We start from the raw sequence: 12526 nt of genomic DNA on the forward strand, positions 1-12526 counted from the left end.
TTGTTGAAATAAGTGAAAGCTGAGAACGAATCACAAATGACATAGCAGAAAAAAAATTGCCCCAGCAAAGTTAGTTGTACCACTTTTCAGAGAATTTAAAAAAAATTCAACACCCCCTAACTCCCTACCCCCATCCCCCCCCAAAAAAAAAATTCTGCAGGTGGGGGAAGTGAAACATCAGTTTTTCTGTGTTAAAACCTCGTTGTCGTCAGCAGTTCTGAAATTCAATGCATGGGATTCTGTAACTGCATGTCTCTCCCATGGTCTTCAATAAATCTTCTGTGTGCAGCAAGCAAGGACAAGCCCAGCACTTTTTTTTTGTTTTAGAAAATCTGATCTTTGGGCTGAGCGTCACATCTGCAGAGGGTTTTGTGCTGCTTTGAAAAAATTTAGTTCAGCCGTCAACATTTTGCGCTTGGCTATTTCAGTTGCTGCTTGTGTTTCGGGGAGTAGGAACTCAGGAGAATAGTGACCTTTTGCATAGAGAAGAATCGTGCCCTACCTTAATAGGAAAATATAAAGCATTGCATCAATAGTGTAAAAAGATGAAAGGGATTATGCTTGTCTAATTATTTCTTTAAATAGCTTACTTAATTAATAGAACTGTACCCGAGTGTAAACATGATTAATTGGCATTGCTTTAAGCTATTATTGATGGTATTTTTCATCGACTGAAAACTCTTTCCAATAAAGATATTAATATTTAATTAGTATGCTTAGCATTTTCTAAAATTATTTGGTCCTTTGTGTTGGCTTTCATTTATTGTAGCAGGAAATGAATCAAATCACAGTCCCTTTGTCACCTAGTTTGTTCTTTCAGTGCTTTAAAATAGTTTTTTTAGTTGAATTGAAAGCCCACTCTAGCTGTGAATTCTGTTGTCATGCGCCAGTTGAATTTTCCTCCATTGTGGTTGCATAACAAATATTTTTGGAGCTTAATTTCGTGTATTGCAAGAATATAAAGGCTAATGTAGCTCAGAAATATTCTGAATATCTGAAAGGAATTTTGTCTAGATGTACTTTCAGATACCTAGGCAGGTCAACTAGGTGAGATAATGATCCTTTAGTGGAAGAAAAGGACTGAGAAAAATTATATGCCAATAGTGACTTGATATCACAACTTATATCATAGTCAGGAGAGTGAAGATTGTCAAAAACTTCCACATGTCCTAATCATGACAAGTGGGAGAGTTATGGACAGTCGGGTCAATTTACTAAATATGTCCCTAGATTTGTAAAGTGTTGAAAACTTAAGTGTCCAGGGTGCAGTCAACTTTCTCCCAAAAAAATATATATTAACATGTCTCAGCATTTAAATTTTCTCACCTAATTTGCACTGGAGCACAGCATTAGTAGAACAGAGATGAGTGTAATGTATTTTCTAAATCTTTGCTAGTTTGAAATCTCCCAAGTGTGAAGCTGATGCAGACACAGTTTTTGTTTCAGCCAAGAAGATGCAGACATTGACAATGCATAGATTGTAAAACAAATTGCAGTGTTGTTGAGAAATAGCATGAATTTCCCCAATGCTGACTTAAAATTTTGTGCTGAATGGTGTAAGCACGTCTTGCAGTTAGACGTTCTAGTTCACCTCCCTCTCTATATTGCGTAGCAGCTTATTTTAGTAGGAGAAAAGTCTGTTCTTTGTGCTTTCGCCAAAAATAAGCTTCAAGCTTAGATCCAGATGATATGTTTATATATTTTTTAGAAATTGGTTTTATTAATTTCCTGCTGGCTGAGCTTTTGCCTACAGACAAAAAAGTTGAAAGCTCAGATGGGCTGATCTTAACTTGCCTCAACAGGGAATGCAGTTTTTTTTGCCAGTCAGGTTCCTGCACAGAACCTTTCAGGGGGACGTTTCCTCTCCATGTTCAGAGGAAGGTTAATAGCCTTCATCTCTATGGATCTAGGAATTTTTTGGCTGAAATTCGCACATGAATGAAATTCTTCCCCCTCTGTAGAGAAAATGAGTTCCATCCATTAATGTAGGACATGAGAGACTATTCTCTTAACTCCTGCTACTGTCTGATCATCACTTGCCGCAGCCATCGAGAAATCTACAATTCCTTGTTTGGCATTTTCCTAGCCGGGGGCGGGGGGATAATGCTATTGGAGTGGAAAGAGGCAGAAACGTAAGGGGTTATCACCAACCCGAAAACCTGTGATGACTGGTATTCCTGCATCATTTCCAGATTGTTGTAAGTCACCAAAGGGCCCCAGAAGAAATATAATTTAGTGTCCTTAGTGGCTCTCAGGTTTAATCCAAACCGACTTTCCTAATTGCAACGATTTTAAACCAGTGAGTGGGCCAACATCAAGTTAATGATGAGCAATGGCAGCCATCACTGTGGCCTCATACTGCTGGGAAAAGCTCGAAAAACCGGTGGTTTCCCACCAAAAACCTGCAGTTAAAATCTCTACCTGCCCCCTCAAGTTTTGTTTTGTGACACAAGTGCAAAAATTTATCTTGTGTAAATAGGAAAGTGTTGTGTGAGAACCGAGCAAGTTGGCAATCTTATTTGCCTTATTTGCTTGCTCACACGCCTTTCTTGGTATGAATTTCCTTGGCGGTTCTCTCAGTCAGTCTGCCCTCATTTTGGCAACAGGACTTTGGAAACAGCAATGAAATGGGTTTCTTCCATTTTCTGGTGCTAACCCACCAATTAATACATTTATTGGTGAAGTTTCGCAGCCTGCCAAGTAGGACTTGAATGCGGAGCCTGTGGGTTTCTCATCCATCAGTGAGCTACTATGCCCAAAGCTGCGCACTGCCCTCTAAAATGTGCCCTGGCCTATGTTTTGGACAAATCCATCACTCCATTTTTACTCTTGCACTTGATGCCCCTATTTATGAAACTTGAAGTGTCTTTTTAATGACTTGATCTTCCTTCACTCACAGTTTCAGAGTAATATGGGCCAGCATTTTCTGTTCAGCATACAGGGGCGGGCCCCGCACGCCGATGAGTAAAATGATGCGTGGCGATGTCGGGTGTGCGTCCCAATGTCACTGCGCGTCATTTTGATCTTTTGTTCAGCGGGCGCACACCAGAGTCGGCTGCGCACCTGCCGAACTGTCAAAGGCCTGTTATGGCCATTAACAAACCAATTTGGCAGGGCTGCCTGTCCAACCTTAAGGTTGGCGGGCAGGCAAAGAGCTCAAGCGGCCTTTGCATTTTTCATGAAACCTCATCCACGGACGGGATGAGTTTTCACGAAGGATTTATTAAATTAATAAATATTTATTAAACATTTTATAAACACGACCCAGCTCATGTGATGTTGTCACATGGGGGGGACATGTGTAAATGATTTTTAACTTTTTTTATTCAGAAGCTTCAAATTCAACTTAATCTCCCTGAGGCAGCTACGTGCCTCGGAGATTTCTGCGCTCTTTTGTGCGCATGCGTGAAAGAGTGCTGGCCCCGACTCTCGCTCCTCCCACTGCCTGCACAGGTAGTGCTGTTGGGCGCGTGTCACGCTGGGCGGCTGTTAATTGGCCCGCCCATGTAAGATAGTGGTGTGGAGCCGACTGCGGCGTCAATCGGCTCTGCACCCCTTCCTGACTGACCGGCCCACCCGATGGGGAGAAAATTCTCCCCTTGTATTTGAACGCGATGGATGAGATTTTTCTGTTCGAGGTGGGAATCGGGTGACCGGACTGAACCTGACTCGCATTCCTGCTTCTGTTGTCTAGAGATGGTCTGCCACTCAAGTTGTGGCTGGAGGGGTGCCGGAATGGAGGAGGTACGCCATGGAATTGGGCCACGTTCTGGCCTGAGTTGGCAGCCATTGCTGTGGCTTCTTTCTGTGCACAGTCTTCTTTAAAAAAAAAGGATGTTCATCTGAAAATTGGCCAGGGCAAATGGAGAACTGGGACCCCAGGGTAGGGTAGGGGTAGGTTGGTTATTAAAATTTAATTACTCAGTGGTTGTTTTTCTCAAACTTCCACTTTTTTGTATTAAATAAAATAGTTTCAGTGTTACCGCCCTTGTTCCTGCTGGACTGGAGCTGGTCAGCTTCACAGAGTTCTTGCAGCTGCCCACCTTGATGAAAATCTCAGGAAGTCAGAAGGTGAGCTCCTAACGAGCTCCCTAATTAATACAATTAATCCAATTAACAAGGCAGGTGACTTCACATTCCCGGCCAGCCCCTGCTCTTCTGCCCCCTCCCCCTCCCACACTGTCCTCGAAAGCCAGCAGAATTGGGAACAGAGGCACAGGCCACAGCTGCCATTTTTGTTGCCATCCCGCCTCTGTTCCGTCCAGATTCTAGACTGGAGAATCCGGCCCTAGGCCTGTGCTCATCCACATTCTTCTTTCCTTTGTGTGTTTACTCCCGTTCTTTGTTTGTCCCCACAAAATGGATCATTTCACATGAAGTTGCAACAACCAAATGTTTGCCCATTCTGTTAATCTGGCCGCACCTTCTACACTCTTTCTTTCTAGTTGCTAAACTTATTACTTTCGTGTTATCAACATTTTGCTATCAACGCCCAAGATCAAAATATTGACGTGTGCATCGAGAACAAAAATTGGACACAGCATTGGTGCCTGGGCTACACGATTTCTGGCCTGGACAATACCCTTTTCTCTAACTCTCACTTTCCTATCTGTCAGTAAACATTTCTATCCACGCTGCTACTTTTCTCTATTCTAGTTGTTTCATTTTTTGTAACACGATATCTTGTGAGACCTTTTACTGAACAACTCCTGAAAATCTATTATTGTACATTACATCTACTGCATTTCTGTTATCTGTCCAATTAGATTCAAAATAAATTTTTCAAATGCCCCTTGTCTTTAACAATTCTGCGCTGTGGCTGTCTTTGATTATCTGTGCGTTTCTAAATGTCTATTTATTTTACCTCAAATTATTAATAAATATAACTGATGATCAAGAGTTTAACCTCCTCTGGGTGTATGATGCTTAATGTGTTTGTGTAAAGCTCTTTAGTAAACTTATTTTAGTGCTATTGTTCGACAGTTTAAACAGGTTAGCAATGGTGTTAAACCAACACATCAAAGAATTTTACAGAAATATGTTAGGTAGCATGTTACTGGAGGAAGTTAACCATATCAGAACAATAACCATATCAGAACAATGAGATGACAAGGTGTCAATTGCTAGGCAACATAGAATGAATTTTCCCTCAAAAATCTAGCATGTGTGAATAAAATGCTAAAAGATAAGTGTGTTAGAGAGGAATACATCAACCACCTCAAAGGCTCCTCGTATGTCATATCCACTTATTTTGTCAAAGTCATTTTGTAATCTAGTAGTTCTCTCCTCATACAATTAGCTCTTCGTTTAGCATCTTAACCTTTGCAATCCAGGTCATTGATTTAAATTTGAACCCATAGAGGTCAAAACATTAATCCTTGGGGCTCTGCAGTCAGCACTAATGCCCTCAAGAATCACTCACTTTACACTTCGGCCAATTCCTTATCTACGCCCAAATTTGATGTCCCCAGTACGGATGGTCTGAGTTGCAAGTGTGACTTGCAGATTAGAATTTTGCTTAATTGCTCAAAACGATTCATAGGTGAAGCACCAATTAGATATGGTTATCTTCCTCAAGAAATTGAGTAGGAACACAGTTTAAATACAGCTTCGTCAGCTATGGCCGTATGTTCTGGTTTCACATGAATAGATTAGCAGCTACTACAATGACTTGCACATAAGGCAGCCCTCCTCACTTCCATTAGCCAAGCAGTAGCAGAAAAGTCTTCTTCCTGCACTAGTGTATATGCAATAACTTTGGACTGCTAATTGGGATCCAGTGCAGTATTCCCTGAACCAGTATGAAGCTTAGTAATTGCTTGTATGATTTTTTTTAAACAAGTGTCTCAAGATTTTGGTAGACTTTATTTAAAGGGTTGAAAAAAATTATAGAGTCCATCTTGCATTTTAAGTAACGAGTAGGCCAATGAGATTTTATTAAATCTATCTATCTTTTGATGTTAGCAGTGATAATGAGCACTCTACTCAAAAGGACAGGGCCTTTGCATCGCTGAGACAATTATGCACACTTTAGCTTGTGGGAATCTTGCATACCTTTAAGTAAGGATAGATCAACAGAAAACTAGTTAATACTATAACAAACTTCTTTTATAACTAATTTTAGATTATTGATAACATCTGCCACATTCGTGATATATTGTGCCTTTTTGAGAATAAAAATGGTGTCAATCATTCTCTTGTTTAAAAGCATAAAATTATCTTATTTACTCAACCCTTAATTTGACAATTCTGGAATGTCACTAACAAGTACCATGACCTGCAGTTATACTCATCCTGGATAGCGCTATTGATCTAATTTTTAAAATATTTTAAACAAACGAATGGAGAAGTAACTGAAGTATAGGATTTTCTTCCTGTGTGAAGGAAGGCTTTATAGGGTGAAGGCAAGTTCAGGTTTCAGACTGAACCATGGAACAAACTGTCTCTTAGTTAATATGTAGCATGTTGCTGGTCCAGAACAGCAGTGCAGCTAACATTGAAATTAAGTGCCAGGGTAAATACTGAGTTCAAATTGATGCTTTCTATATTTCACACTTCGAATGTAAAATTTAAGAAATCAGTAACCCCTTTCAACACCATGAAATGTGTTGAGAAACTTTTAATTGAACTGCAGTATCTTACTCATTTTTATTTTTACAAGAAAACATGCTGTAGACTAGGAACTTTAAAAGGGCAGTATCCAGTTTGAGGGTCATTTCAGGTTGATACATTTATTTGTATTAAAGCTTCGTTTACACAGAATGTGAAAAGCAGTGCACACTTGTTTTACACTTTATTATTAATACATTGTCTATTAATTATATTTAGAAAAAGCATTATGGCTATCGCTGGGTTCCAACAGATGAAGCAATGAAGAATTTTTTACACAAAACTGACTACAGTATGCACAGTGGGTCCTTTTCATTGCTTTTCTGAACTTTCTACCCTGTAGTGCAAAGCCAATGCAAGCAAACAAAAAAACTGTTACATCAATAATTATCTTGTAATGAAATTCTTTCTTACTGCCATTGCTCACTGAGTATTGATTTTGGTGTGTATGGCCATATATAGACCTGTGTGTCAATTGCTACATCTGAATTTGCACTAGTTAAGGTTTTACGGACAAAAAAAATAGATTATAATTTTAATTTTTTCAAGATTTTTGCAGTTCTTAGTGACCATAGGATTAATGCATCATGACGCAGTGCAATTGAAATTCATGATAAGACGTTTTCTGTTTCTACAAATTTCCCATTATCAGAAATCTTGATCTCATCTTTTACTTAAGCTCCGCTCTGAACAGGAGATCAAACCTTGGTCAAATGGCTCCAATACCAACAAGTATATTTTTGTTGTGCCCAAAGGTTTGTCATGATAAGTTTTGACTACATTGACTCTTTGTTTTAAAAAAAGAAACTGGATGAATCTTCACTGCTAAATCCTGAAAATATTATGCCTTTTTTAACTGCAATGTGAAAAACATACCCTGCAAATCGCTCTTGTTATCAGTTAGTTTTGAAGATAACTTAACTCTAAGAAGCTAGAGTGGCTGATCCAAAGCATGTTGAATGGCTGTTGCAATATGGCAAAATAGTGGGGGAGTGGGACTATTTGGGCAGCTTTTTCAAAAAGTTGGCACAGATATAATGGGCTGAATGGTCTCCTCTTGTAAAATTTTATGATCGTTTCCATGAACTGCCTGGGACCAGACTCTAGCAGCAAATGGCCAACCCCACTCATAGTTCAAATGTTGACACTTTTAGGGTAGCAAAGACATTTCTTTACTTGGGAAAATGAAAAATATTAACAAATTTACAAAGGCAAATAAAAAACTAAACTTCTGCTCAAGTGACACAGAATATTGGAATCCCAACATGTAGTGCCATGGAGTGGTAACATGCCCCTATTGAATTCCCAATTTCTGTGTTGTTTACTGCATCAAAGCATCAACCCGAGACTGAAAGTCTTCCCACAAATTAGGAGGGAAAATCGGAGGAAGAACTGCCACTGGTTGTACCCCTTTCCTAGCTGTTGGCATTGGCAGAACCTGGGGGTTTGTAGGGTGGGGACACTAATGGGTGGATAGAAAAACAAGAGTGGAAGTTAGTGCTAAAAACATTTAAATGAAATAATCTGCAGTCAATTCTATGTAAGTTGGAAGTGAAGGGCATACGTTTCGTGAACTGAAGCCGAGACATACCAGCCGGACCTTCCACGCTAATCATCATGGGATTGCCGCTCTGTTCAAACTTTTCCATGCCTTGATGCTGCTCCACATTTCTTGCCGATCTTCCAATCCCAGTTTCCCCAAAAGAACAGAGAATGGTGTCCCACGGAGCACCCCATTGCAGCGCTGAAGTGTCAGGGGAAGACAAAACACACCCCCCCTCTTTTTTTTTTTACAGCACTAGTTGCCGTATGGTAAGTTTAAAGGTCCAGTGTGAAATTTAGGGAATGGGTAGGGTGGGTGAAATTTAGGGAATGGGTAGGGTGGGTGAAATTTAGGGAATGGGTAGGGTGGGTGAAATTTAGGGAATGGGTAGGGTGGGTGAAATTTAGGGAATGGGTAGGGTGGGTGAAATTTAGGGAATGGGTAGGGTGGGTGAAATTTAGGGAATGGGTAGGGTGGGTGAAATTTAGGGAATGGGTAGGGTGGGTGAAATTTAGGGAATGGGTAGGGTGGGTGAAATTTAGGGAATGGGTAGGGTGGGTGAAATTTAGGGAATGGGTAGGGTGGGTGAATGTTAGTGAATGGGTAGGGTGGCAGGGTGAGTTGGTAGGTGGGTCGGGAGGGGTAGTCAAGTTGGGTCGGAGCGCAGGTCTGGTCGGGGTGGGGGGGGCAGGGGCGGTGGTCGGGGGCTTGAGTGGGGAGTCAGTGTGAGCGATTTGGGGGGCTCAGTTCTGTATTTATCCAGAGCAAAATCCTCCACCCCCACCCTTCTGTTGCGGGGGGAAGTGCGGGAGCGGGTATGGGCGGGCGGCCCTCCAGTCGGCGCCCCACCATTTTTCATAGCGAGCCAATTAAGGCCCGCCTAGCATGACGTCCACATGGAAGCGATTTGCGCTCCCTGTGCAGGCGGGGAGGGAATAGCAAATGCGGAAGTGCACTCCTTTGTGCATGAGCGAGCGAAGGGGCACTCCGACCTCCCTGACTAAGTGCTGCCTCAGGGAGATCGGTTCCCAAAGGGAAAAAGTTATCCTTCTGAAAATTTCATTTACCATCCATGTCCCCTTATGTGACATGAGTTGGGACATGGACATAACTTTAAGTAAAAGTGAACCTTAATTTTTTAATCCAGTCATGAAGCCTCATCCCGCTGAGGTTTCATGCTTTTTCAGGTGACCTTAAGGTTGGACGGGCAGGTTCGCTAATTCCTTTAATTGCTTTTTGAATGGCCTCAATAGGCTGTTGACAGGTTGGCAGGTGCACAGCTGACTTGGCTGTGCCTCCACCGACCTGAAAATGCAAATGACGCAGGATGACATTGGGAGTTCCGTGTTATTTTACATGTCGGCAAGTGGGCCCTGCCCCCGCTCGCCAATGGGGAAATTCTTGCCCAGGAGTTACATAAAGATCTTTCTATCTAACATTTCCTGGGTACTCAGGTAAGTACCGCAGAACTGTCTGAAGCCTCCAACTCTAGCTCAGAGTCGGAGACATTCGCAGAGGGTCCCAAGTAGTAAGAAAAGCGCCCAGCAGAAGTTGAAAACTCCTGGGCCGTTCCCATAGAGGTCAGTACATCCTCAGGGCTTCCACAGGGTCCCGGCACACGTCTCAGTGATATGGACGATCCAGAGACTGGAAGATCTGGGCCGTTGTAGCTAATCATTTAGTCCCTGAAAAATGCTTGTTGTATATTCTTGAGTTACTGGAATGGACTCCGGAATGCTTTAAAATACAAAACACTTGGCAGAAGGGTCGATAATGCGAAGACACCGATTTAAGGTGATGATAGAAGAACCAAGGCAACATGAGGGAAGCTTTTTTTGATGGAGCAAGTGGTTATGATCTGGAATGCACAGCTTGAGAGTATGGTGGAGGGAGTTTCGATCTCGGCTTTCAAAAAGGAATTGGACTGTTACCTGGGGAGGAAAGAAATTGTAGGAGTACAGGGTAAGAGCAGGGGAGTGGAATTAACTAAGTTGCTCTTGTAGAAAACAACTATAATCAGCCTATGACTCCATGTGGTGATAGCAGCGAATTTCCTTTTTAACAGTTCTCCAAACAATTCTTACTGCTCTCTTATCTAAAATAATTTTATCATTATAACTGAGCTGATTAAAGATTTGAAATAATTTTAAGAGAAAGCTGTTTGCTGTGTTCACGTGAGTGTAGGTCTTTTGTTGGGAGCCGAAGTAAAACAAGTGGCCTTTTTGATTCAAGTTTATATCGCGTTTCCATGTCATATGAAGAAGCAGAAAACTTGTTTCTTTGGCAATCTTTTATTGGCAGGCCAATTTGATTAAGTAAATTCTAATTTGTTCTCTATGTAGCTTCAGTCTGCAAAATCCTTGCTAAGTGCTTAAGAATGTATAATTATATGCAATGACTTGGATTTACAGCTCCCATTTTAGCTCCATGATGGAGCTATAAAACATCTTAAAATCCCCCAAAAAAGTTATTTTCTTGTGCACAATCAAATATATCGAAACATTGTACAAATGTATTTTTGTGTAATCTTATTCAAGCATCTTTGTGTGAAGTTAAAAGTTGAATGTAGTAGTGAATACTTTAGTTGACTCCTTGTGCCCCAGTGAATGCATGCACTGCACGGGTTTGTACTGAGCCACACAAATCCGGCCTGCAAGTTTGGTTCCCTATCTGTATTGAATTAGCTGATCTCAGCCAACTATGCAATTGGCCCCGTCATTTCCAGACTTGGGAAAAGCCAAATTGATGAGTACTAGGGCCAGGACAGGGTTGGACTCATGGTTGATTAACCTGCAGGCATTCATAATCACAGATTGCCCTTTGAATAAGATACCAGTATATTTATCACATTAAGGAGAGGACAAGAGCAAAATGTTCTTCAGTGAAAAGACCTGGGGCAGAATTTTACATTCGGTATGCGGGCGCGCGCCTGACAGGCTGCAACGTAAAATGACGTGATGACGTAGGGTGTGCATCCCGATGTCATCGCAAACTAGCGCAATATTTAATTTGGCGGGCACCCGCTGGAGTCGGCTGCGCACACACTGATAATTGAAAGACCTATTAAAGCCACTAACAAGGTAATTGAGTTGAATTTTCCGCTGCCCGTCTAACATTACGGTTGGCGGGCAGGCAAAAAGGCCAAGCAGCCTTTACCATTTTTTGGAAACCTCATCCACAAGCGGGATGAGGTTTCCTAAAGCCAATACTAATTAAACAAAAACTTCCTTTTGAAAGTAAAAACATGTCCCATCTCATGTGGCACATGTTTCATTTAGCTTTTATTGTCTTTAGTTATTTTTTTAAATAGAGCTTCAGTCTCCCTGCGGCAGCTCTGTGCCTCAGGAAGATTGAAGTGCTCTTTTGCATGCATGTGCGAACTGCGCGCTGGACCTGACTCGCCCTCCTCCCCCTGCCCGCACAGGTAGTGCTCAGTGCTACTGCTCATGATCCACGCAGGGCGGGCCTTAATTGGCCCGCTGGCGTGAAATCGCGGGGCGGAGCTGATCGTGGGCGGAGGTCGGCTCTGCAACTGCTCCCGCCGAGCTTGCCCGACAATTGGAAAATCCTGGCCCTGGTGCCTAAAATGGCTGACCTTAGTATATCCGAATGATTCTGTAGTCAGAGGATTCTGAAAGAGCACTTGCTTGGGACCTCTGAGTTAGTTATTCTGAGCGCTGTACACAAGACCTGTAGGCTCAAAATGAAAGTCCATAAATTGGGTCTAATCTAGTTGATTCTATTTAAATATTACAGTAAGTTTCCATCAGGCTAGCAAAGCTCAGTAGTTGGATTAACTTTTCAAAATGAAACACTGATCCTGCTATGAATTGATCAATAAGCAGAAGATTGAATAAACTTTCACAAACAATAGCCATGCTCCTAAAGCTTCATATCAGGTGACAGAGTGGATTGCAAGCATAAATTTCGAGCTAAATTTAATGGAAGAAACTTGATATTGAGGGCAATGCCAAAGATTAAGCTCGACGGAAACTCTTTTAATACAATGTACATGATTTGGAATATTTCCCCAAGATGGCTGTGTCCGACCCATCTCCCGCGCCTCTGTCTTCACACCTTCCCCTCCCTCCCAGAATCATGATAGGGTCCCCCTTATCCTTAATTTTCACCCCACCAGCCTCCGCATACAAAGGATCATCCTCCGCCTTTTCCGTCATGATGGCATGATGCCATCACCAAACACATCTTCCCCTCACCCGCTCCTGTCAGCATTCTGTAGGGACCATTCCCTCCAGGACACCCTGGTCCACTCCATCACCCCCAACAGCTCACCCACTTCCCATGCAATCACAGAAGGTGCAAAATCTGCCCCTTTATCTCCTCCCTTCTCACTGTCCAAGGGCCCAAACACTC

At 42.0% G+C, this 12526-nt stretch overlaps 1 protein-coding gene across 13 annotated transcripts in view; it reads left to right on the plus strand.

Annotated features, from left to right (window-relative positions):
* Window positions 1-12526, plus strand: part of ctbp1 (C-terminal binding protein 1) — a 335683-nt gene that overhangs the window by 249172 nt on the left and 73985 nt on the right. For 2 of the 13 annotated variants that reach the window (XM_041184902.1, XM_041184894.1), the window contains exon 2: window positions 6829-6910. The exons of the other annotated variants lie outside the window; for them this stretch is intronic. In XM_041184902.1, the coding sequence (XP_041040836.1) occupies window positions 6871-6910 (40 nt within the window). In that variant the 5' untranslated portion in view covers window positions 6829-6870. The remainder of the gene's footprint in view (window positions 1-6828; window positions 6911-12526) is intronic. 13 annotated transcript variants of the gene reach the window in all.

Source organism: Carcharodon carcharias, chromosome 1 (genome assembly GCF_017639515.1).
Source record: "Carcharodon carcharias isolate sCarCar2 chromosome 1, sCarCar2.pri, whole genome shotgun sequence".
In the NCBI taxonomy this organism is placed as follows: domain Eukaryota; kingdom Metazoa; phylum Chordata; class Chondrichthyes; order Lamniformes; family Lamnidae; genus Carcharodon; species Carcharodon carcharias.